The 21946-nt window shown below is 44.8% G+C and overlaps 2 protein-coding genes across 2 annotated transcripts; both read left to right on the top strand.

Moving 5' to 3' along the window:
• Positions 1–5204: 5204 nt before the first annotated feature.
• On the top strand, positions 5205–5912 carry LOC149335800 (uncharacterized). Its single transcript, XM_089554009.1, has 2 exons — positions 5205–5739; positions 5830–5912. The coding sequence occupies exons 1-2, from the start codon at positions 5205–5207 to the stop codon at positions 5910–5912; spliced, it is 618 nt and encodes a 205-aa protein (XP_089410135.1).
• An 86-nt stretch (positions 5913–5998) lies between these two features.
• LOC149335799 (uncharacterized) lies at positions 5999–13073 on the top strand. Its single transcript, XM_089554008.1, has 4 exons — positions 5999–6002; positions 11853–12197; positions 12434–12962; positions 13061–13073. Exons 1-4 carry the CDS (start codon positions 5999–6001, stop codon positions 13071–13073), a joined length of 891 nt encoding a protein of 296 aa, XP_089410134.1.
• Positions 13074–21946: the final 8873 nt, after the last annotated feature.

Here is a 21946-nt window from a genome sequence, read left to right as displayed (position 1 = left end):
ACCATATTTCTAAGAGACATGAGTGCAGGTTATGGTTTCTTTGCTCTTGGTACCTGAAGGAATGATGGTTGATCCTTGGAGGCACTATATTTCCAACTCTACTGTTACCTCCAAAGATAACCGCAGACAAGGTGTAGTCGTTGCAAGACATTAATGCGGCTGAGAGCATCGTAGGGAGCTTAATGTGGCGAAACACTCCGAAGAAAATTAACTTGTTCCCCCTGTACTTATTAAATATACATCCTACTGGTATCAATGTCTGCACCTTAAACATGGGGTGAGAAACCACTATCGCGGAAGCCTATTCATCAACGTAATTTTTGTCCATTTTCTTATTAATGTATAATATTTTTTTGCCTTGTTATCCGTACCCCTCATGTAATGTCCTGAAAGGAACCTTTGAGGAATAATAAAGAAATAAATAAATGAATAGAAAGTTTTGGGCACCGTTCAACAAAAATGCACAGTATGTAGTAAAATACAAAAAAAAACGAGTGGCCGTTGTCGGAATGGAATCCAGTTAATACATCTGATTCCAGATCAAGAGGAAGTAACTGTCTTGTTTGGGTCATGGTCCGAAACGTCGCTGGGAATCTTTTGAAGCACACTCGAGAGGAGCTGTTATAAGCTCCTGCTAGTTATTTTTATCACCCGTTGTATAATCCTTAATGCCTTTATGAAAGTACTGCTTTCCCCAGATAAGCTCCCAGCGAAGTATATACATCGAGGGATGAACTTTATTAGATGTCTATGGATTAAGACACCCGAACAAGAGTTCCTTGCGGGGGTTCCTTGCAATGGGCAGTATCTCAAATGCCCAAAGTAGATCTCTGTGTGTAAACGACCACTGCAACAAATCCGCAAGGAAAAAATCTGCCTCAAAACAAATGCTGAAGCTTATCAGCTCTTTCAAAGGGAACCGTAATGGCGGACAGAGACTCGATCAGCTCCAGTGTAGCGGGTGGGAATCCTCCATGGGAGTGCTTAACTTTTTCTCTCTTATCGCTGTTGCTATATCCATCCTAAGCCTCGTTTTCGTTCTCTGAAAATAGTTCTATGCTGCGATTCCCGACCAGCACAACCTTGGGAGATTGGATAAAGTGCAGGCTACACGTGAGACTGATTGCGTTTGCATCGGTTGGGTGCGTTCCAAGCTAGCGCACTCGTGGCGCGAAAGCTGCCCGCGTGGCTGCTTTCAAAGAGGCGTCACTATCTTGGTGTTTCTAAATGCACGCTTCTATTTTCCCTACAAAGACGAGGGCTTTCCCTTTCAACAAGGACGCTCTTGCTTTGCAGCCTATCAGCACATGATCAAAAGTACGACAGCTTCTCTGCTACGGTTACGGTTGTCCCATGATTCTCCTTTAAGAGAGGAGAAGGTTGTTTTCATGAAATCGGCTTGGTTTGTCTTTTTGTGACTACGTACTACCGGGCTAACAAAACTCCAGGCCCGAAATGTCAGATTTTATCGCAACTATCCCGTATAAGCAGGACTCGGAACCGTAAGCTGAGACAAACACGGGAGCACGACCATATGCTGTGCACGCTGTCTCTCACGCAACGCGAGAAACGTTTTTCGGCCTCTCGTGTGCCGAGTAAACATTTCGTGTCAAGTGTACTTCGCAAAAATTCTCTTTTTCCAAATATTCTATTTTCATTCTCTGCAGGTGTTCACAGGGCGTAAGCTGAAGACGAAAGGTCATCGCGGATTTTCACCATACGCACGGGTGGGGTACTTAACCAGCTGCCATCGGACCGGAACAGCTGCTCACATAGGTCCTAACAGGAAGTGTCATGGACTTTCAGACGGAATCTGACCTCGACGAATGCAAAATGGTGAGGAGGAGTGGCGAGGGGAGGTCACGTTCACCGTTTGCAGCCTGGAGAATGGTCACACTCACAGAAAGGTTTATTGGACATCACTTTTTACAGCAGAAACAAGATTCGAAGATATTACCAATCATTCACAATTCTGCAAAACCGGCGATGCACACAGTGCAGTACTGGAGAAAGCCTGGAGTGCGAAGAGATATTACAACAGTACACCAGTAAATCCGTGAGGCGGAGAAGCCAACATTAGTAACCGTGCTCTGCGAAATTCTGACGACCGAAGGATCGCGGAAGACTAGCGGATTTTCTCTGGCTCGTTCGAGGCTGGCGGACAGAGTTGTGGCCGCTGAAGTCGTGCGGTAGCTCTTTCTTGCAAGCAACCGAACTAAGTGCATGCTGAGTTCATACGTGAATTCAGTTTTTTAAGCATCTTAATTTTTAGCAGTGTTTAGTAGTATAGTTGAGGAACATCAAGCTTAGAAACTCTTTTTCTGATCACATTTCCGAAAGTTGCACCGTTTTTCTTTTAATTTTTGAGGGGTCTATAGTAGTTTCCTTGCCACACTCAACATTCTCAGCCGTGGGTACTGATCTCTGATATTGCACAAAATATTAGCTGGGAATCCCGCACTGCTGGATGTGCTTTCGTGCGGCGCCTTCAGTGTATCATATAAAAGCCTCAAGAATATTTATAACCACACGGGAAATTGCGGTCATGGATATTATATCATCCCTGGGCATATCGTAGTTAAGCGAAAACTAATTAGAGATCGGGCATGTACGTCCAAACAGTTAAGTTCAACCAGCCGCACCAATCGCACTTCCGTCATTCATTGGGACACATGTTCAAGAAGGTGAGGCCTGCAATTGTGGACAAAGCACAAACCTGAGAGCCCTTTTTTCTCAGGATGATGTTGTGCAAATACATTAACTGCAGCTGACCTGTTTATGGAGAAAACGTACGCTTGCCCTTTAGCTTGTATGCCATTCACTGGTCAGCACCAAAATAACTTCACATATATTTTAAAACTCAGACAAATCACGCGTATTCTTTGTGCACGCTTCCTTGCTTGCTTCACCTTTCATTATTGGTGATAGTTTGCATAATTTTTATAACCAGTCGTGCACTGTATTTTCTGGCTCTTACTCATATCATGAGTGTGCACATTTCCTTTCATGGGGGAGGGGGACCTTGACTCTTAATTTTTTTTTTTTTCATTTCTGTGCTTGTATATTCGTCGCATTTCTTACGAATTTCAGACGTCACTTAGTTTTGTGTGAAGTACTTAGACATGTTGATCTGCTCAGGTATAATACTAATTTGGAAAGTAGCAATCTGAATTATGGAGTGTTTAATTAGAATTAAGTGCAAGTGCCTTCCATATAGGTGCGCCACCGCGGTTGCACGGCAGTTATCGTGCTCGACAGCGGCTTCGATCACGGCGGTGTTGGTCGCATTTCGATGGACGAGGAATGCTACAGACCGTAGGGCTGCGTGATGTCAGTGCACGTTAATAAGCCCCACGTGATCGAACTTATCCATAGCCCTTCACTACGGGGTTCCCCATAACTTGACTCGCACTGGGACATAAACCTCATCAAACAAAACGAAACTTATGTGCTTAGAAACATTTCAACCAGTGTATGGTCTAAATTGAAGTAGTGGCCTGAAAATAAGGTTAGGGAGTTGTAATAATAATCATCAGCGCGACCACGCACACTACAGGGCAAAGGCCTCTCCCATGTCTCCCCATTAACCCTTTCCTTCGCTAACGGCACCAACCATATCCCCGCAAATTTCTTTATCCCATCCGCCCACCTAACTTTCTGCCGTCCTCTGCCACGCTTGCCTTCTCTTGGAATCCACTTCGTTACACTTAAGGACCAGCGGTTATATTGCCGCCGCATTACAAGCCGAGCCAAAGCCCATTTCTTCCTCTTGATCGCGACTAGGATGTCATTAACCCACGTTTATTTCCTCACCTAATCCTGCCGTTTCGGATCCCTTAACGTTACACCTATCATTTTTCTGTCCATAGCTAGCTGCATATATGCTCATCACTGGATAACGCTGTGATGGGCATATATAAAGTCTAAAGCTACACAGAGTGCGCAAACATCAGACGCCACCGCGATATGATGGTTGCTTTACGCACAACCGGGTTTAAAAACTTTAAAAGCGCGCGCGCAATTAAAAGAACTTGCTTTCCGCCGTAAACTTGCCTGTCTTTCACTTTTTCATAAACTTTATCATCACCCATTGCTGTGTCAAGATTTCCTTCAGGAACCTGCCGCCAATTTTCCACGCCGCGATCATTCTTTTAAATTAAAGCGCACGCTATGGCGCACATCCCTCTTAGCAAAATCATTCATGCCACGCACGAGCATCGAATGCAACCGCTTACCATCCAATATCGCTACCGAATTTAACACATTTAAATTTCAAGAAGTGATCTCCGCTTTGAGTACCATCTACCGACATCGACAGTTCTAGTAGTGCAAACCTTTGCCATCCCATATGTTATGAAGCGCACGTTACTCTATGTATTTAGATATAGTAAGTCACCTGTTCTTGCCATTGCACCCGGTATATTTCTTGTTCGTATATGATATTTATTTGCATGACTGCGTATAATAATTTGTTTTATTGTGAATCTTTTTCACGCCACATTGTAAGTGTCCTTTCTATTGCCTACCCCACCTTACGTAGTACACTCGAAAGATGGCCTTTAAGGGTATTTTCAATAAGTGAATAAATAAATAAAAAGGCAGTCCACTTCCGTGTGCTATCGAGGTAAATTTTCAAGCCAGGCAACAGAAATTGAATCAACGACTATTCGCACACTGTGGCTTAAGAGTCAAAGTCCTCGCTTGAAAATTCTTCTGATAGTTTGATTAATCGCAGACTTGGTGTATTTTCTCAGTATGTACGTGTACCGTATGTTAGTCGGCATAAGTTTGTTTTAGTGCAGTGAGCCATAGGTTATGGCGTTCATGAACCACTGCACGAGAAGGCACGAAAATATCCGATTTTCCCTAACATACAGTGGTTAACATTTTTAATTTCAGAGGCAGTATCCAGTCCCGAGCACCTTCCTATGAATTCTGTTCTACCATCGACGTCGACCTCTGAGCTCGGAACTGTGGCCAATACGAATTGGGAGGGCTTGGGGCCATCGCGGGCTACGACTGAAGAAAATTCTGTTCGGTATCAGAACCTTGAGACAACAGAAGAGGAGTTGAGGTGCATGTTCTTCCCGTACACTTCTATGAATTTTCCCGACGCTGTGAGACACATCGGATTGCACACGACTGAGAAAAAATGTAAATATCCCCTGTGCCCAGCGGTGTCTGAGGCGCCCTGCAAACCTGAAATGCATATGGCCTCCGCTCACACTGAGGAAAAACCACACAAGTGCGACCACGACCAGTGCCGTTTTTCAGCTCCCTCACCTAGCCAGCTGCTTCGACACAAGCGTACGCACACAGGTGAAAAACCCTACAAGTGCGACAGGTGCCCTTATGCAGCGGCTACAAAGGAAACGCTGGCTCAGCACAAGCGTACGCACACAGGTGAAAAACCCTACAAGTGCGACAGGTGCCCTTATGCAGCGGCTTTAAAGGAAACGCTGGCTCGCCACAAGCGTACGCACACAGGTGAAAAGCCCTACAAGTGCGAAAACTGCCTTTTTACAGCATCTACAAATAGTTCACTCATTCGGCACAAGCGTACGCACACAGGTGAAAAACCCTACAAGTGCGACATGTGCCCTTATGCAGCGGCTTCAAAGGAAACGCTGGCTCAGCACAAGCGTACACACACAGGTGAGAAGCCCTACAAGTGCGAAATCTGCCTTTATACAGCACCTACACTTAGTTCACTCACTCGGCACAAGCGTACCCACACAGGTGAAAAACTCCACAAATGTGAAGTGTGCCCTTATTGGTCGAATAGGAAATACCGTTTAAAACATCACATAAGTAAGCATATGAGAACAGGGGTCTTTAACTGTACTCTATGTTCATTCGTGGGTTCAAGCACTGAGAGCCTCAAGGAGCACATGTCCGGACACGGGGATTGAATTCTTCATTAATATGCGCAGATGATGACGATGCTTAATAGTGGCACATGCCTCACCGCAGAAATAACTATCCACTTTTTGCGGACATGCGTGAGGTAACGTTTTAATGTACGGCGGACATACAGTATTTTTGAGCGTAATTTTGTGCAGACCTTTGCAGCTGCAGCTGCATGTTCTTATTAATTCGCATTATTTTAGCAGTAGACACAGCGCATCTGGTGCTTCGGTTCTTACGTGGACAGCCAGATAGTCCGCCTTCTGTGTAATGTCGATACCAATAAAGTGGAGACTGCGAATAGAATGTCGTTCAGCGTAAGCTCTTCCTTGCTTCAAAGTGAAACTACTGGAAAAAACATTAAAGTTGATCACAGGTACAAAAAAAAACGTCTTTTATAGACCACCTTTTATAAATCGAAGTTAACTGGTAAATCCGTCGCTTCCTCCGAACTTTTCGCGTTAAAGTTACCACAGCATTTTCAGGCTGCGCTCTATAGATTTACAACAGTTTTCTTCATTTAGAATTAAACATTTTCTCTCTTTTATTCCGATCTCAGGAACGTCTCAGCAACTTCCATGAATCTTTGATGGAATGCGGATGTCAGTCGTCATCATCACCATCCTGACTAAGCCCACTGCAGGGCAAAGGCCTCTCCCATGTCTCTCCAATTAACCCTGTCCTTCGCCAGTTGCGGCCACCACATTCCCGCTAATTTCTAAATCTCATCCGCCCACCTAACTTTCTGCCACTCCCTGCTACGCTTGCCTTCTCTTGGAATCCACTCCGTTGCCCTTAAGGACCAGCGGTTATCTTAGCTTAGCTGTCTCTCCATTATATCATCGCTTAGAGCATGCTGTTAGCTAACGAAGTTTAAGAACAAATCATCAAACATTTCGTGTCCTTCATGTTTCCCCAAATAAAATGTTTGTCAAGCCGCTACGCAGTAGACATGCATCTGTCTGCCGTCGCATAGCCTGGTTAGGTTTTTAGATTAAATAAGACGAATAACTGGCAGCTACTTAATTAGATGAATATCTGCTAACTATATAGCTGCGGGAAATATTTTTCTTGCCGGGCCAGCCTCGTTTATCGCATGAGTTGGTTGTGCGAGGTCCCCTGACCTTCCCCAACATGATAATACATATGAAAACTTTTGTTCGAATACTTAAAACTTGAAGGTCATTGAGCGTCGCCATCTTTTTCCGTACCGTTGTATACGTGCATGCATATCATTCACGAGTGCATCGGGTGTACTGCGTGCTGAGGCAACTCTAATCAAGGGAAGGAAGGCAGAGAAAAAATGCTCAAGTACGGGGGGAAAGAACACGAATGCCCAAAAATTCTCAAATGATGTCCGTTTTGTTCTAATCAAGGACTTCCGCATTTATAGATATCGCAAAGTGCGCATTCACGATTATGGCACGTATAATCTGCGGTTTCGCAGCCAATGCCGATGTTTGGAATCTGACTTCTGCTCATAAGAAATCTCACCTGGCTTTCTGGACAATCGAAACAAAGAATCGTGGTCTGCTCAGACCAACAAATCATCAATGCGAAGTACAGATGAAGGGCTGCACTGCATAATTCAGCCCGGCTGATTTCTTTTACGGCATCACTAAAGGGAAAATTCTGACTGACATAAATTGCGAGTACACTGATCGCTTCACAAGCGAAGTAGTTCCGGCTTGTAAGACAAGCTTGAAGTATCCAAGCAAAAGAGGCGAAGAAATGTAAACTAGAAGAAAGAAGCAGATTCTTGAAACGAATATGGATGACAGCAGATAGGGGACCAGACAGTAAAATCTTTTCCTCCCCCCCCCCCAACCCCTTCATCCAAATGGAAGAGGGAGGAGTGGGGAACCTCATCGAAAACGCTCCAGCGTCCGCTGTTATTCCTGTACCCCAACCTCCTCATCCGACCTTTCCCGACTTAAGCTCCCATCCACCTTGTTCTCGAGTCTTGGTCTTCTCTTCAACTATTTGAATCTGTTTATCCTGCTGTCTGCTGTTATAGCGTCGGAGGAAGGATCAGGATTGGTTTCATAACGTAAGCTTGAATTATAAAAAAATTAATTGGACTGAACACCGATTTTCTTTAATTTATATAAAAACCTAGCTCTCTACGGAGAAAGGTAGCTACTGAGCTAGTTGGTTTTCAGCTTTATTATCGTGATTTACACCGCAACGAGAACATATACAAGAAAAAGGACGACACGGGCGCTTATCGCAACTGTTTAATCAGGTGAAAGCAGTCGACATATACAGCCTTTCCTGTCGCAGTCCACATGTACAAGACGCCAAGAAAACCACACCAGTTTTATCAGAGTAGGCGTCAAAGAAATTGCCCCTCAGCCTCATAAAGAATAACTGAAATGTCAGTGCCTCAGCTCGAACCCGCTTTTTTGACGTAGAAGGCTTTCGGGGTTTCCCGAGCCGTCTGCTTTCTGCCTCCACCGAGAATCCTCACATCGCGGAATCACGGTCTACAATTGGTACAAGCCCTTCAGTGTTCAAGTCTCTCACCCTCATTATTTTCAAAATCTTTTGCACGCTCCCTAAGTCGGTCATTCACGCAACGTCCCCTCTGTCCAATACAGGATTTTCCGCAGGACAACTTAATTCCATAGACCATGTTAGTGGCGCGCTTTACTAAACGCTGCCCATATGTCTTTTGACAGCCGACCTTTTTGCTATCGCAACTTATGCGACGGCTTAGTTTACCAAGCTTGCGGCGGGCTGAGGAAGCCAACGGTACATTAAATCGGTTTGCCAATTTCTACAGGCCGCGAGTAACTTTTCGAGCGTAAGGTACCACCCCAGGCCTCTCATTTCCCGCCATTTCATTCCTGCATGCTCTAGCCTTCACCTTCTTCAGAGGCCCTTGTGCCACAGATATCATCACCGAGTCAGAGAAGCCGGGCTTCAACGAGCCTGTCCAATTAGTTATTAAAGCTAGCTTGCATCTCATGTACGCACGACTTCCGTAGCGAGCACTGCAAGCAGACGGTTGCGATGCCCCGTTTTACAACCTTCGAGTGGGCACAATTATGCGGCACGAGAGCCTACTGCTCACGAGATGAATAAGCCCAGCAAATGTGCCCGTGTCAAAACTTTAAATATAAATCTAAAAACAGAAGCACGCGATTATCCGGTACTTGCAAAGTAAAAGTTAGCCCTTTTCTAAGTTACCTAAAATCATCTAAAACACTGTTTACTGTTGTCACAGTGGACAGAGTCCGTTCCTTGTTTAAAACAATTAACAAGTCGTCCATGTAGCGAAACACTTTAAGGATTTTGTCATTAAAGCTTGTCATTATTAATATAAGGACCTTGTCATGATTAAACTTTGAGGCGCGCGGGTAAGCGGTGTCATCAGAGCCGGCATCGTCAAATGCCCTAGCTGACGTTTGGAGAAGCAAGCATTCCAAGAAGCCGGTCTAAACAGGTACAAGTGCAGCTTCAATTTGCTTACTATATCACCAGGATCATCGATCCGATGAGGCAATTCTTTAAATTTTAAGAAAAAGCACCCTCATAAAATCCAACACATCAGTCTGCTCGACTGCTCCTGTAGGGAGGCTCTGTTTATCTGCTTCGCTTATAACACGGCCACAACGTGGAGCTCATCCAGACAGGCTGTTTCAATACGTGCTGTTCCGTAATGCATTTCTGTAAAAGATAGATTAAAATAACAGATTATCAAGGTGTCTACACTGCAATAAAAAACTTCATCCTTTTTGTTCTTGTTGATTTTTTTTTCTTGGTTTGAAAGCAGGAAGTTAAGCTTCGAACATCTGCAAAACACTCTGCTAGGCAAATAACTGATTTTCCAAAGCGCATGGGCAGACTCAGAGGCAACCGCCTAAATCCTTCATATTGGTATGTATAGCGCAAAAGAAACGCAAGACGTACAGAATGAGGACACAGACAAGCGATGATTTGCAATTAATTTTTTATTACGAAAAATTACTCTCGTTATACAACTGTCATATGATGTACGACATTCAAGAGCACTCGCGCAGGTACATTTCAAGGAGAAAACCAATATCACCACACTACACCTGATCGAACAGGATCCCGCCCCCTTCCTTAAACTTAAAGACAAGATAAGGAATTATCAAATGAATAAATCACATCTTTGAGTTTAATATTATGTAGTCAGCTTCTCACAGAGAAGGTTTCGCACTCAGCTAATGATACCACCAGTGATATAATATTCATGACTTCAATAATGCATTAAAGAATCTTAGATACAGTATGAGTATCTGCATTAGAAATCAATTTCGGTTCTATATCTTATATCTCTGTCAGAAATACAATTCTTAAGGGAATTGGGTATAAGTATTGAAGGCTTTCCACCGTAAACTTGCCCGTCTTTCACTTTTTCATAAACTTTATCATCACCCATTGCTGTGTCAAGATTTCCTTCAGGAACCTCCCGCCTATTTTCCAGCCCGCCATCATCCTTTTAAAGTGAAGCGCATGCCATGCCGCACATACCTTCTTGCAAAATCATTCATACCACGCACGATCATCGAGTGGAACCGCTTACCATCCAATATCGTTACCGAATTTAAAACATTTAAATTTCAAGAACTGATCTCCACTTTGAATACCATCTAACGACATCGAGAGTTCTAATAGTACCAACCTTCGCCATCCCATATGTTATGAAGCGCATGTTACTCATGGTATTTAGATATAGCAATTCACCTGATGTTATTTATAGAATTGATTTGAATTGAAATAGCTTTTTTGCACTAAAATACAGATGAATCCCTGCGGGTGGCGTACGGCTAAAAGCTTGGAAGCCTGACGAGGCCTTAGCCCCCTCACATCAGTTACAGCCTGCAGCAGCAGACACACATTTTCTGAATTTGAGCATGTACGCGGTTGCAATGGCATACCATGTTCACGCTTTTCAATTACAACACAATGAATACGAGAAGTACACAGTACAATGCAGCAATATAACTAAAGTGCAGTTCCAAAGTTTTGAGCAGGAATGACGGTACATATGCATCCATGTACACATGAAAAGAAACTAAGCCATAACTTGCGTACGTTTCGTACAAACTGGCGTTGCGTACAAACTGCAAGTTTCTAATAACACAATTGAGCAGAATTGAGTATTAGCTTGAAAGAATTATTAGCGTATTAGCGTATATTACAGTCTAACGAAGAGCAGTACGAAAGGGAAACAAAAGAACAAAATTAGGATAATAGTTGCAAATGCATGATAACCATGTAGAAGAAGTTTACTATAATTGTAATGCGTTTATTATTCTAGAAATCTATTTGAGGAGAATAGGAATGCTCAATAATATCGTTTGAAGGCTCTGAATGGTTAGCTGAAGTCAACATAAGATTCGTGTATGTTAAGCAGTCTAACTATTTGATAATCCATAGCCTGTTTGCCATAGTTCGTTCTGAATTTTTGTACATTTCTCTTAGCACCCGGTATATTTCTTGTTCGTATATGATATTTATTTGCATGACTGCGTATAATATTTTTTTTTATTCTGGGCTTTTTTCATGTCACATTGTAAATTTCCTTTCTATTGCCTACCCCCCTTTATGTAGTATGCTCGAAAAAGGGCTTTTCAAGGTATTTTCAATAAATGAGTAAATAAATATAAAGGCTGGCCACTTTCGACAGCTATCGAAGTACACTTTCAAGCCAGGCAACACAAATTGAATCAACGACTATTGACACACTGTGGCTTAAGAGTCGAAGTCCTCGCTTGAAAATTCTTCTGCTAGTTTGATTATTCTTCAATTTGGTGTATATTCTAAGTATATACGTGTACCTTATGTTAGTCGGCATAAGTTTGTTTTAGTGCAATGAGCCATAGGCTCTGGCGTTCTTCAACCACTGCACGAGTAGGTACGAAAATATCCGATTTTTCCTAACATACACTGGTTAACAACTTTAATTTCAGAGGCAGTATCCAGTCCCGAGCACCCTCCCATGAATTCTGTTCTACCATCGCCGTCGACCTCTGAGCTCGGAAATGTGGCCCATACAAATTGGGAGGTCTTGGGGCCTTCGCTCGGTACGAGTGAAAAAAATTCTGTTCGGTATCTGCACCCTAAAGGAAAAGGACAGCCGTTCAGGTGCATCATCTGCCCGTACACTTCTATGAATTTTCCCGGCGTTATGAGACGCATCGAATTGCAAACGACTGAGAAAAAATTTAAATCCTCCCCGTGCCCAGCCGTGTTCGAGGCGTCCAACAATCTTAAAAGGCATATGACCTCCTCCCACCCTGCGGAAAACCACACAAGTGCGACCAGCGCTGTTACTCAGCTGCCTCACCTAGCCAGCTGCTTCGACACAAGCATGCGCACACAGGTGAAAAACCCTACGAGTGCGACAGGTGCCCTTATGCCGCGACTACAAATGACAACTTGGTTCGGAACAAGCGTACGCACACAGGTGAAAAACCCTACGAGTGCGACAGGTGCCCTTATGCAGCAACTACAAATGACAACTTGGTTCGGAACAAGCGTACGCACACAGGTGAAAAACCCTACGAGTGCGACAGGTGCCCTTATGCAGCAACTACAAATGACAACTTGGTTCGGAACAAGCGTACGCACACAGGTGAAAAACCCTACGAGTGCGACAGGTGCCCTTATGCAGCAACTACAAATGACAACTTGGTTCGGAACAAGCGTACGCACACAGGTGAAAAACCCTACGAGTGCGACAGGTGCCCTTATGCAGCAACTACAAATGACAACTTGGTTCGGAACAAGCGTACGCACACAGGTGAAAAACCCTACGAGTGCGACAGGTGCCCTTATGCAGCAACTACAAATGACAACTTGGTTCGGAACAAGCGTACGCACACAGGTGAAAAACCCTACGAGTGCGACAGGTGCCCTTATGCAGCAACTACAAATGACAACTTGGTTCGGAACAAGCGTACGCACACAGGTGAAAAACCCTACGAGTGCGACAGGTGCCCTTATGCAGCAACTACAAATGACAACTTGGTTCGGAACAAGCGTACGCACACAGGTGAAAAACCCTACGAGTGCGACAGGTGCCCTTATGCAGCAACTACAAATGACAACTTGGTTCGGAACAAGCGTACGCACACAGGTGAAAAACCCTACGAGTGCGACAGGTGCTCTTATGCAGCGACTACAAATGACAACTTGGTTCGGAACAAGCGTACGCACACAGGTGAAAAACCCTACGAGTGCGACAGGTGCCCTTATGCAGCAACTACAAATGACAACTTGGTTCGGAACAAGCGTACGCACACAGGTGAAAAACCCTACGAGTGCGACAGGTGCCCTTATGCAGCAACTACAAATGACAACTTGGTTCGGAACAAGCGTACGCACACAGGTGAAAAACCCTACGAGTGCGACAGGTGCCCTTATGCAGCAACTACAAATGACAACTTGGTTCGGAACAAGCGTACGCACACAGACGAAAAGCCCTACGGGCGCGGCAGGTGCCCTTATGACGCGACTACAAATGACAACTTGGTTCGCAACAAGCGTACGCACACAGGTGAAAAACCCTACGAGTGCGACAGGTGCCCTTATGCAGCAACTACAAATGACAACTTGGTTCGGAACAAGCGTACGCACACAGGTGAAAAACCCTACGAGTGCGACAGGTGCCCTTATGCAGCAACTACAAATGACAACTTGGTTCGGAACAAGCGTACGCACACAGGTTAAAAACCCTACGAGTGCGACAGGTGCCCTTATGCAGCAACTACAAATGACAACTTGGTTCGGAACAAGCGTACGCACACAGGTGAAAAACCCTACGAGTGCGACAGGTGCCCTTATGCAGCAACTACAAATGACAACTTGGTTCGGAACAAGCGTACGCACACAGGTGAAAAACCCTACGAGTGCGACAGGTGCTCTTATGCAGCGACTACAAATGACAACTTGGTTCGGAACAAGCGTACGCACACAGGTGAAAAACCCTACGAGTGCGACAGGTGCCCTTATGCAGCAACTACAAATGACAACTTGGTTCGGAACAAGCGTACGCACACAGGTGAAAAACCCTACGAGTGCGACAGGTGCCCTTATGCAGCAACTACAAATGACAACTTGGTTCGGAACAAGCGTACGCACACAGGTGAAAAACCCTACGAGTGCGACAGGTGCCCTTATGCAGCAACTACAAATGACAACTTGGTTCGGAACAAGCGTACGCACACAGACGAAAAGCCCTACGGGCGCGGCAGGTGCCCTTATGACGCGACTACAAATGACAACTTGGTTCGGAACAAGCGTACGCACACAGGTGAAAAACCCTACGAGTGCGACAGGTGCCCTTATGCAGCAACTACAAATGACAACTTGGTTCGGAACAAGCGTACGCACACAGGTGAAAAACCCTACGAGTGCGACAGGTGCCCTTATGCAGCAACTACAAATGACAACTTGGTTCGGAACAAGCGTACGCACACAGGTTAAAAACCCTACGAGTGCGACAGGTGCCCTTATGCAGCAACTACAAATGACAACTTGGTTCGGAACAAGCGTACGCACACAGGTGAAAAACCCTACGAGTGCGACAGGTGCCCTTATGCAGCAACTACAAATGACAACTTGGTTCGGAACAAGCGTACGCACACAGGTGAAAAACCCTACGAGTGCGACAGGTGCTCTTATGCAGCGACTACAAATGACAACTTGGTTCGGAACAAGCGTACGCACACAGACGAAAAGCCCTACGAGTGCGACAGGTGCCCTTATGCAGCAACTACAAATGACAACTTGGTTCGGAACAAGCGTACGCACACAGGTGAAAAACCCTACGAGTGCGACAGGTGCCCTTATGCAGCAACTACAAATGACAACTTGGTTCGGAACAAGCGTACGCACACAGGTGAAAAACCCTACGAGTGCGACAGGTGCCCTTATGCAGCAACTACAAATGACAACTTGGTTCGGAACAAGCGTACGCACACAGACGAAAAGCCCTACGGGCGCGGCAGGTGCCCTTATGACGCGACTACAAATGACAACTTGGTTCGGAACAAGCGTACGCACACAGGTGAAAAACCCTACGAGTGCGACAGGTGCCCTTATGCAGCAACTACAAATGACAACTTGGTTCGGAACAAGCGTACGCACACAGGTGAAAAACCCTACGAGTGCGACAGGTGCCCTTATGCAGCAACTACAAATGACAACTTGGTTCGGAACAAGCGTACGCACACAGGTGAAAAACCCTACGAGTGCGACAGGTGCTCTTATGCAGCGACTACAAATGACAACTTGGTTCGGAACAAGCGTACGCACACAGGTGAAAAACCCTACGAGTGCGACAGGTGCCCTTATGCAGCAACTACAAATGACAACTTGGTTCGGAACAAGCGTACGCACACAGGTGAAAAACCCTACGAGTGCGACAGGTGCCCTTATGCAGCAACTACAAATGACAACTTGGTTCGGAACAAGCGTACGCACACAGGTGAAAAACCCTACGAGTGCGACAGGTGCCCTTATGCAGCAACTACAAATGACAACTTGGTTCGGAACAAGCGTACGCACACAGACGAAAAGCCCTACGGGCGCGGCAGGTGCCCTTATGACGCGACTACAAATGACAACTTGGTTCGGAACAAGCGTACGCACACAGGTGAAAAACCCTACGAGTGCGACAGGTGCCCTTATGCAGCAACTACAAATGACAACTTGGTTCGGAACAAGCGTACGCACACAGGTGAAAAACCCTACGAGTGCGACAGGTGCTCTTATGCAGCGACTACAAATGACAACTTGGTTCGGAACAAGCGTACGCACACAGGTGAAAAACCCTACGAGTGCGACAGGTGCCCTTATGCAGCAACTACAAATGACAACTTGGTTCGGAACAAGCGTACGCACACAGGTGAAAAACCCTACGAGTGCGACAGGTGCTCTTATGCAGCGACTACAAATGACAACTTGGTTCGGAACAAGCGTACGCACACAGGCAAAAAACCCTACGAGTGCGACGGGTGCCCTTATGCAGCGACTATAAATGACAACTTGGTTCGGAACAAGCGTACGCACACAGGTGAAAAACCCTACGAGTGCGACGGGTGCCCTTATGCAGCGACTACAAATGACAACTTGGTCCGGAACAAGCGTACGCACACAGGTGAAAAACCCTACAGATGTGAGGTGTGCCCATATTCGGCGAATCAGAAAGGGCACTTAGACCGTCACATTCGTACGCATATCAGTGCAGGGGTCTTTAACTGCACCCTACGCGCATTCATGGGTTCAAGCACTGCCAGCCTCAAAGAGCACATGTCCGGTCATGGGGAATGAATTCTTAATAAATACGGGCATGTGATAACTACGAGGGGGTACCCAAAAGAAACCGGACTTATTTTTGTTTGAACTTATTTGTTCACATTTTAAGCACGGGCCTTCAACCTCCTTCAAAGTATTCCCTACTTGCAATGATACGCTTGTCGAATCTTTCATTCCATTTTTCAAAACATTGTTTAAATTCATCTTTTTTGATGCTTGACGGTGCCTCCGTCGTTTTTTTCTTCACCTCAGTAATATCAGCGAAATGCTTTCCATTCACCTATTTTTTTCATTCTAGGAAATAAAGAAAGTAGCACGGGGCAAGGTCGGGAGAGTATGAGGGTTGAGGAATAGGGATCATGCCATTTTTGGTCCAAAATTGTCGTAGAGACAGAAGTGTGTGAGCAGGGGCATTGCCATGACGGAAAAACCAGTCACCCGACCGCCACAAATCTGGCCGCTTCCACCGCACACTGTTGCCCAATCTTTTCAAAACATCCAAGTAGAAAGCCTGGCTAACTGTCTGACCCTGCGGAACAAATTCTCAATGAACCACTCCTCTCACGTCGTCGAAAAAACAAATCAGGATTGTTTTGAGGTTTGGTTTCCCCTGACGAGCTTTCTTGAGGCGAGGTGAATTTGAAGTTTTCCATTGGCATGATTGCTGCTTTGATTCAGGATTCGATTCAGGAACACTTGAGTTGTCCCCATAGCATCGTCCTTGTACGTCTTTCTTAACATTTCAAGAGTTTCCATTCAGCTTTTTCGGGGCAAAAATCAAAATTTCACCGGCGCACGCTGTTCACGAAAATCAGCCATTGCAAAAACGACGTTCACACAAAACAGTCGTCACTCTAAAACTCTGCCTAAACTAGTCTGACCTCCTTCAACGATGGCACTCGGCTTACTGACTCTGGAATGTTCGTTCTATGTGCTCCTAGTGACAAAACGCGGTACCACCGAAGCATTGCCGACCAAAAAATTTAGTCCGGTTTCTTTTGGGTACCCCCTCGTATGCTTAATATTTTCATATGTTTCTCCACAGAAACAATTATCCACTTTTTGAGGACAAGTGCGAGCTATTATGTTTAATGTGAGGCGGACATCCGGTATTTTTGTACAGACTTCTTGTACAGAATTTTTCTACAGAATTTTTGTACAGGATTTTGTACATACATTGGCAGCTTGGATTCGTTAACATTCGCCGCTTACTGTTGCACGTTGTTATTAATTCGCATTATTTTAGCAGTAGACACAGCGCATCAGGTGCTTCGGTTTTTACGAGCACAGTCAGGTGGTGTGCCTTGTTGGTGAAGTTGATACAAGCAAAGTAGAGACTGCGGATACCGCGGTCATTCAGCGTAAGCTCTATCTTGCTTCAAAGTGCAACTTGTCGAAAAAACATGAAAGTTGACTAAAGCTAATAAACACCCTCGGTGATACGCCGAACCATTTGTTTGGAGACGGCCTTTTAGTCTTATTTAAATGGCAAATCCTTTGCCATAGTTTTCCTTGGCGCGTTAAAATTGCCACGACATTCTCCACCTGCGCTACAAGGATATACAACGGGGCTTCTCAGTTACAGCTAAACATTTTGCCTATTCCATTCCATTCTCACGAACATGTTAGCAACTTCCTTGAATCTTTGATAGAATGTGGATTTCAATCGGTAATCTTCGAGCAATTTCCGCGGTCTAGCCAGTAAATCATCGGGTAGCGCATGCGGCAAGATAACGTAGTTTGAGAACAAATCATCAAACACTTCAGACACCTCATGTTGAACCGAATAAAACGTTTGGCAAGCCGCTGCGCAGTCAACATGCATCTTTCAGCCGCCGCCGATCTTGGTTTGATCTTGCGATCAAATAAGACGAATAAATGGCAACTCCTTAATTCGACCAAGAAATGCTAACTATATCGCAGCGCTAAATATCTTTCTTGCCTCACCGGCGTTATTTATCGAAAACTCTTCCTGGAATGCTGAAAACTTGAAGATTGTTGAGCATTGGCACCTTTCTCCACACTGGCGCCTGCGTACATGCGTATCATTCACGAGTGCGTCATGTGCGCACTGCGTGCTGAGACGACTTTAATCTAGAAAAGGAAGACAGAGAAAAAATACAGAAACAAGTACGCGGGAGGCAAACACGGATTCCTGAAAATTTTCAGCCGATGTTCTATTTTTTTAATCAGATATCGCAGATGTATATAGATATCTTAAAGAGTGCATTCAAAATCATGGTGCGTCTAATCCGCGGGCTCGCAGCCATTGCCTTTGTTTGGAACCTATCTTCTGCACACAGATTGCACCTGGTTACCTGGACAAACAAAACAAAGAATTGTCGTCTTGTCAGAGCAACAAATCAACGATTCGAAGTACAAATGAAAGTCTGCCGTGCATTGCACGGACTGCGGAGCACATGAATAAGCATGTACAGTCTATGTCAAAAGTATACAGTCCAACGGGTCTGCTTATGAGCCCTGCAGCGCGCCTCCTCTCGCATACTCAGGGACCCTAATCTCATGAAAGCAGGAGGAATTTAAATCCACAACCATATAAAGCTTAGGATGGTCAAATGTGCGAAAGAGCCTCGCTGCACGGCATGGAATCAAACCGTTTGCACTGTATATATTCTACGAAGACTGTACATGCTTATTCCTGGGGTTTAAACAGTGACAGCCTTAACGAGCCCATATTTCAACAGGGATGCGTGAAACGCCCTTTGACTATGCAGCTACTGACGGGTGTCAGGTACCTCATCATTTAAATGAGCATGCTAAATTAGCTGAATGGTAAGGAGTATTAGGAATCTACTTTTGCGGACTGCCAGTATTTTTCTACGTATTCCTACTCAGAGACCCGTGGGAGATCATTATCAACAAGAAAGATGTGTTTTCTCTTCTCTAATTTCACACTTTTGTTGTCTCAATGTCTTTTTGTTTTTGTTTTTAAGTGGATACCTTTACTGTCTACATGGGAGTGTAATTGAAAAACGATATATGAATTGTCTATTGGCCAGGTAGTTACGTGCAGTGACCGAACGCTCCGCGTGGACAGCTGGACGTCCCCACTCCAGCTGTTTTGTGCTTTGTGTCGTGCGCGTGTTTTTGTACTATGCTCTGCAAGACCTTCACGCGCGTGCGACCTGTGTATATATATATTTATATTAATATGTAAATAAATTTATTGCCAGTGTACCTCTCCCCCTGTGCCTTCTACTATCCCCTCAACTCTTTCATTTCAATTCTACACGCTGCCTGCTTTCCTTTATTTCGGCTGCCCCAGCTCAGGTGCTTCCAGCAGCGATAGCAGATGCCGGGGCTAGCAACAATCTTTTTCCTTCCATTTATCATGTTTAATAAAACCACTTACAACTACTACTATTGTAATGCGTAAGCCTTATTCATCAATATGTTTATAAATGATATCCGTTATAGCTGCGATTCAGTATTATGAGAACTTAATTGCATGGATATCAACTACCTTTTAGCTAGGGATCCAGATATTAGTGCAGTCATTGTTCTGTAATTGTTGTTTGAAATGAAAATAAATCAATCAATTCCTGGAATTTCCACTGATTCAAAGCTTTCCAGCTATTGTCACATCTTCCTCTTGAGCAGTGGTATTTTCAGGTTTTGCTGAGTATCTCTGCCCTACTTTTACGAAAAAGCGCGGGTGAGTGAGTTCTACATGGCGTTTGGAAGATAAAAGGCAAGACTACGGGTTCGTTCCCCTATCAGTGCATGTTCCTTACTTCCTGATATTGAGATAATAGCTTTCCGCAAAGGATTCAGCACCACTCCAGCTGAGAGAGGACGGTCGGCAATGCGACGAAACATTCATGCTTAGGCACTCGTTGGTTAATTTACGGTATGGAGATAATGCAGTTTCGCCGCTATAGGCCTGGCGAGAAATTAACCACAGCACTTTGCTGGTTCTACCTTAGTATAGCAAACCGCTTGAAAGCCAGACTGATTACAGGGCAAGGAAGGAGTGGTTATGCGTCATATCTTATCTGCAATGTACGGGCTATCGGAACACAATGATTTTCAATGCCTTTACATGTAGAGGGGAACCTTTTCCTTATCACCAAGATACGCAAAGTCTGGACGGCAACGGAGGGGCTAATGTTCACACACATGCCGTATATTTACTAAGAGGTACAGGAATCCTCAAATGACAGCAACACAGCAAAAGCAATTAAAACTGCAGCAACAAGCAAATCAGAGTGCATGTCGAACCACCCTTTCCCGAAAAAGCCTCTTGACAGGGCCTATCTGACACCATTCGTAAAAGTTAAACGCATCCGGCGATAAAAGGGAACATTTTTACACGGGACAGCAACATGGCCAAGTTGCTGCGGGAAACAGACAGCGGCGAGAGAAGGCCGCGCATATCAAACGGCGGTAGCATATACTGTACCCAGAGGAAATGACGCACACGCAGTCATAGGCAGAATCCAAGCCACATGTAGCTTCGATACTTTTTTATTAACCAAAGGAATTAATCTGCACTTCTGCCGACCGCTATACATGATATAACGATAAAATACCGCAGCTATAAAAAGAAGACCAGCACACTCAGACTATCACTATAAAGCTCGTTGTTGTTTATCAGGGGCCCGGAAATTCATGTTCTATAATATTCCAAACATAAAAATATTGGTTTTTTAAAACACTTGACTTATACTAACAAAAGCATTTTATCTTAAATGATTTTTTTGTTGTTGTTGTAAAAAGTCGAAGGCATCAGGCTTTTTCGTTCAGCGAAGTTACAGCGCGGCCGTTTGGCCACCCAACTTCAAGTTGCACTTCACCATTAGATCCAATGCTAGTGCTGCTGGCACCTGCTTTTTGAACGGAATTGGGGTATCAGCTTGGAAGCTAACTTTGCGAACCACATGACATGCAACTAATCTGAGAGTTGTGAACCAATCGGTCGGATGCATTTTTAGAGGTGCGCTTTATACTGAGCTCCTGAAAAACTGCGATCAAGGTTGGCATACACGCTTCCCCGCCTTTTGGTTCACGTGGATCCCACTTGGTGGCGTCACATGAAATGCAGAGTAACATGGGCGTGGTCATTTGCAGTGCCAGGAGGGTGGCGCATTCGAACAGGTCCGCTTTTGCAGCCGTGCTAGCTGGACTATAGCCATTACGCACTCGCGCAGTTTTGACACGTCGTACAGCCCCCGTTTCGCGTTGAACGACCGGGCTAAATCAACACCAAGGACCAAAGCTCAAGGAGACTGCATGTGAGTACCTCAGCTCATCACAGCTCGCTTGCTTCACCTTGTTTGCGTTACAGTTGCATCCGGACACATTCAAGTTGTTTCGTACTGCTGTGCGGTGAAATTGCATCCACAGTTACGATTTCCTTTCAATATCCCCTGCTGCGACAGGCTGCATGAAGCGGTGGAATCCTCCTCAACTTCTTGTACGTTTATGCCTCTTAATTCGCCATTACAGAAGATAATAGCTTCTGCGTCTGAAGAATTGTCTGGCTGGAGAGCATGTCATTATGGCATACCTCTCGAGGTACTACTTTGGAGTCCTTGTTTTGTGATGTTTAAAAAATCCCTCTCGTGCCTTTTTTTGCCGTTGCCATCTCTGCACCATCGTTTTTGGATATTTTCTTTTTTCACGTGGTTTTCATTCTGGCGCCGTAATGGAGGAGCTGTGATATCACTGTAGCAGTGGTGTGAATCTAATTAATTTTTTCTTAGCACTTTATGCACGGGTT

Source organism: Amblyomma mixtum, chromosome 7 (genome assembly GCF_055824585.1).
Source record: "Amblyomma mixtum isolate Tamu chromosome 7, ASM5582458v1, whole genome shotgun sequence".
Lineage (NCBI taxonomy): Eukaryota > Metazoa > Arthropoda > Arachnida > Ixodida > Ixodidae > Amblyomma > Amblyomma mixtum.
Note: the sequence above shows the minus strand (reverse complement) of the source record. Positions and strands in the feature narration are given on the sequence as shown.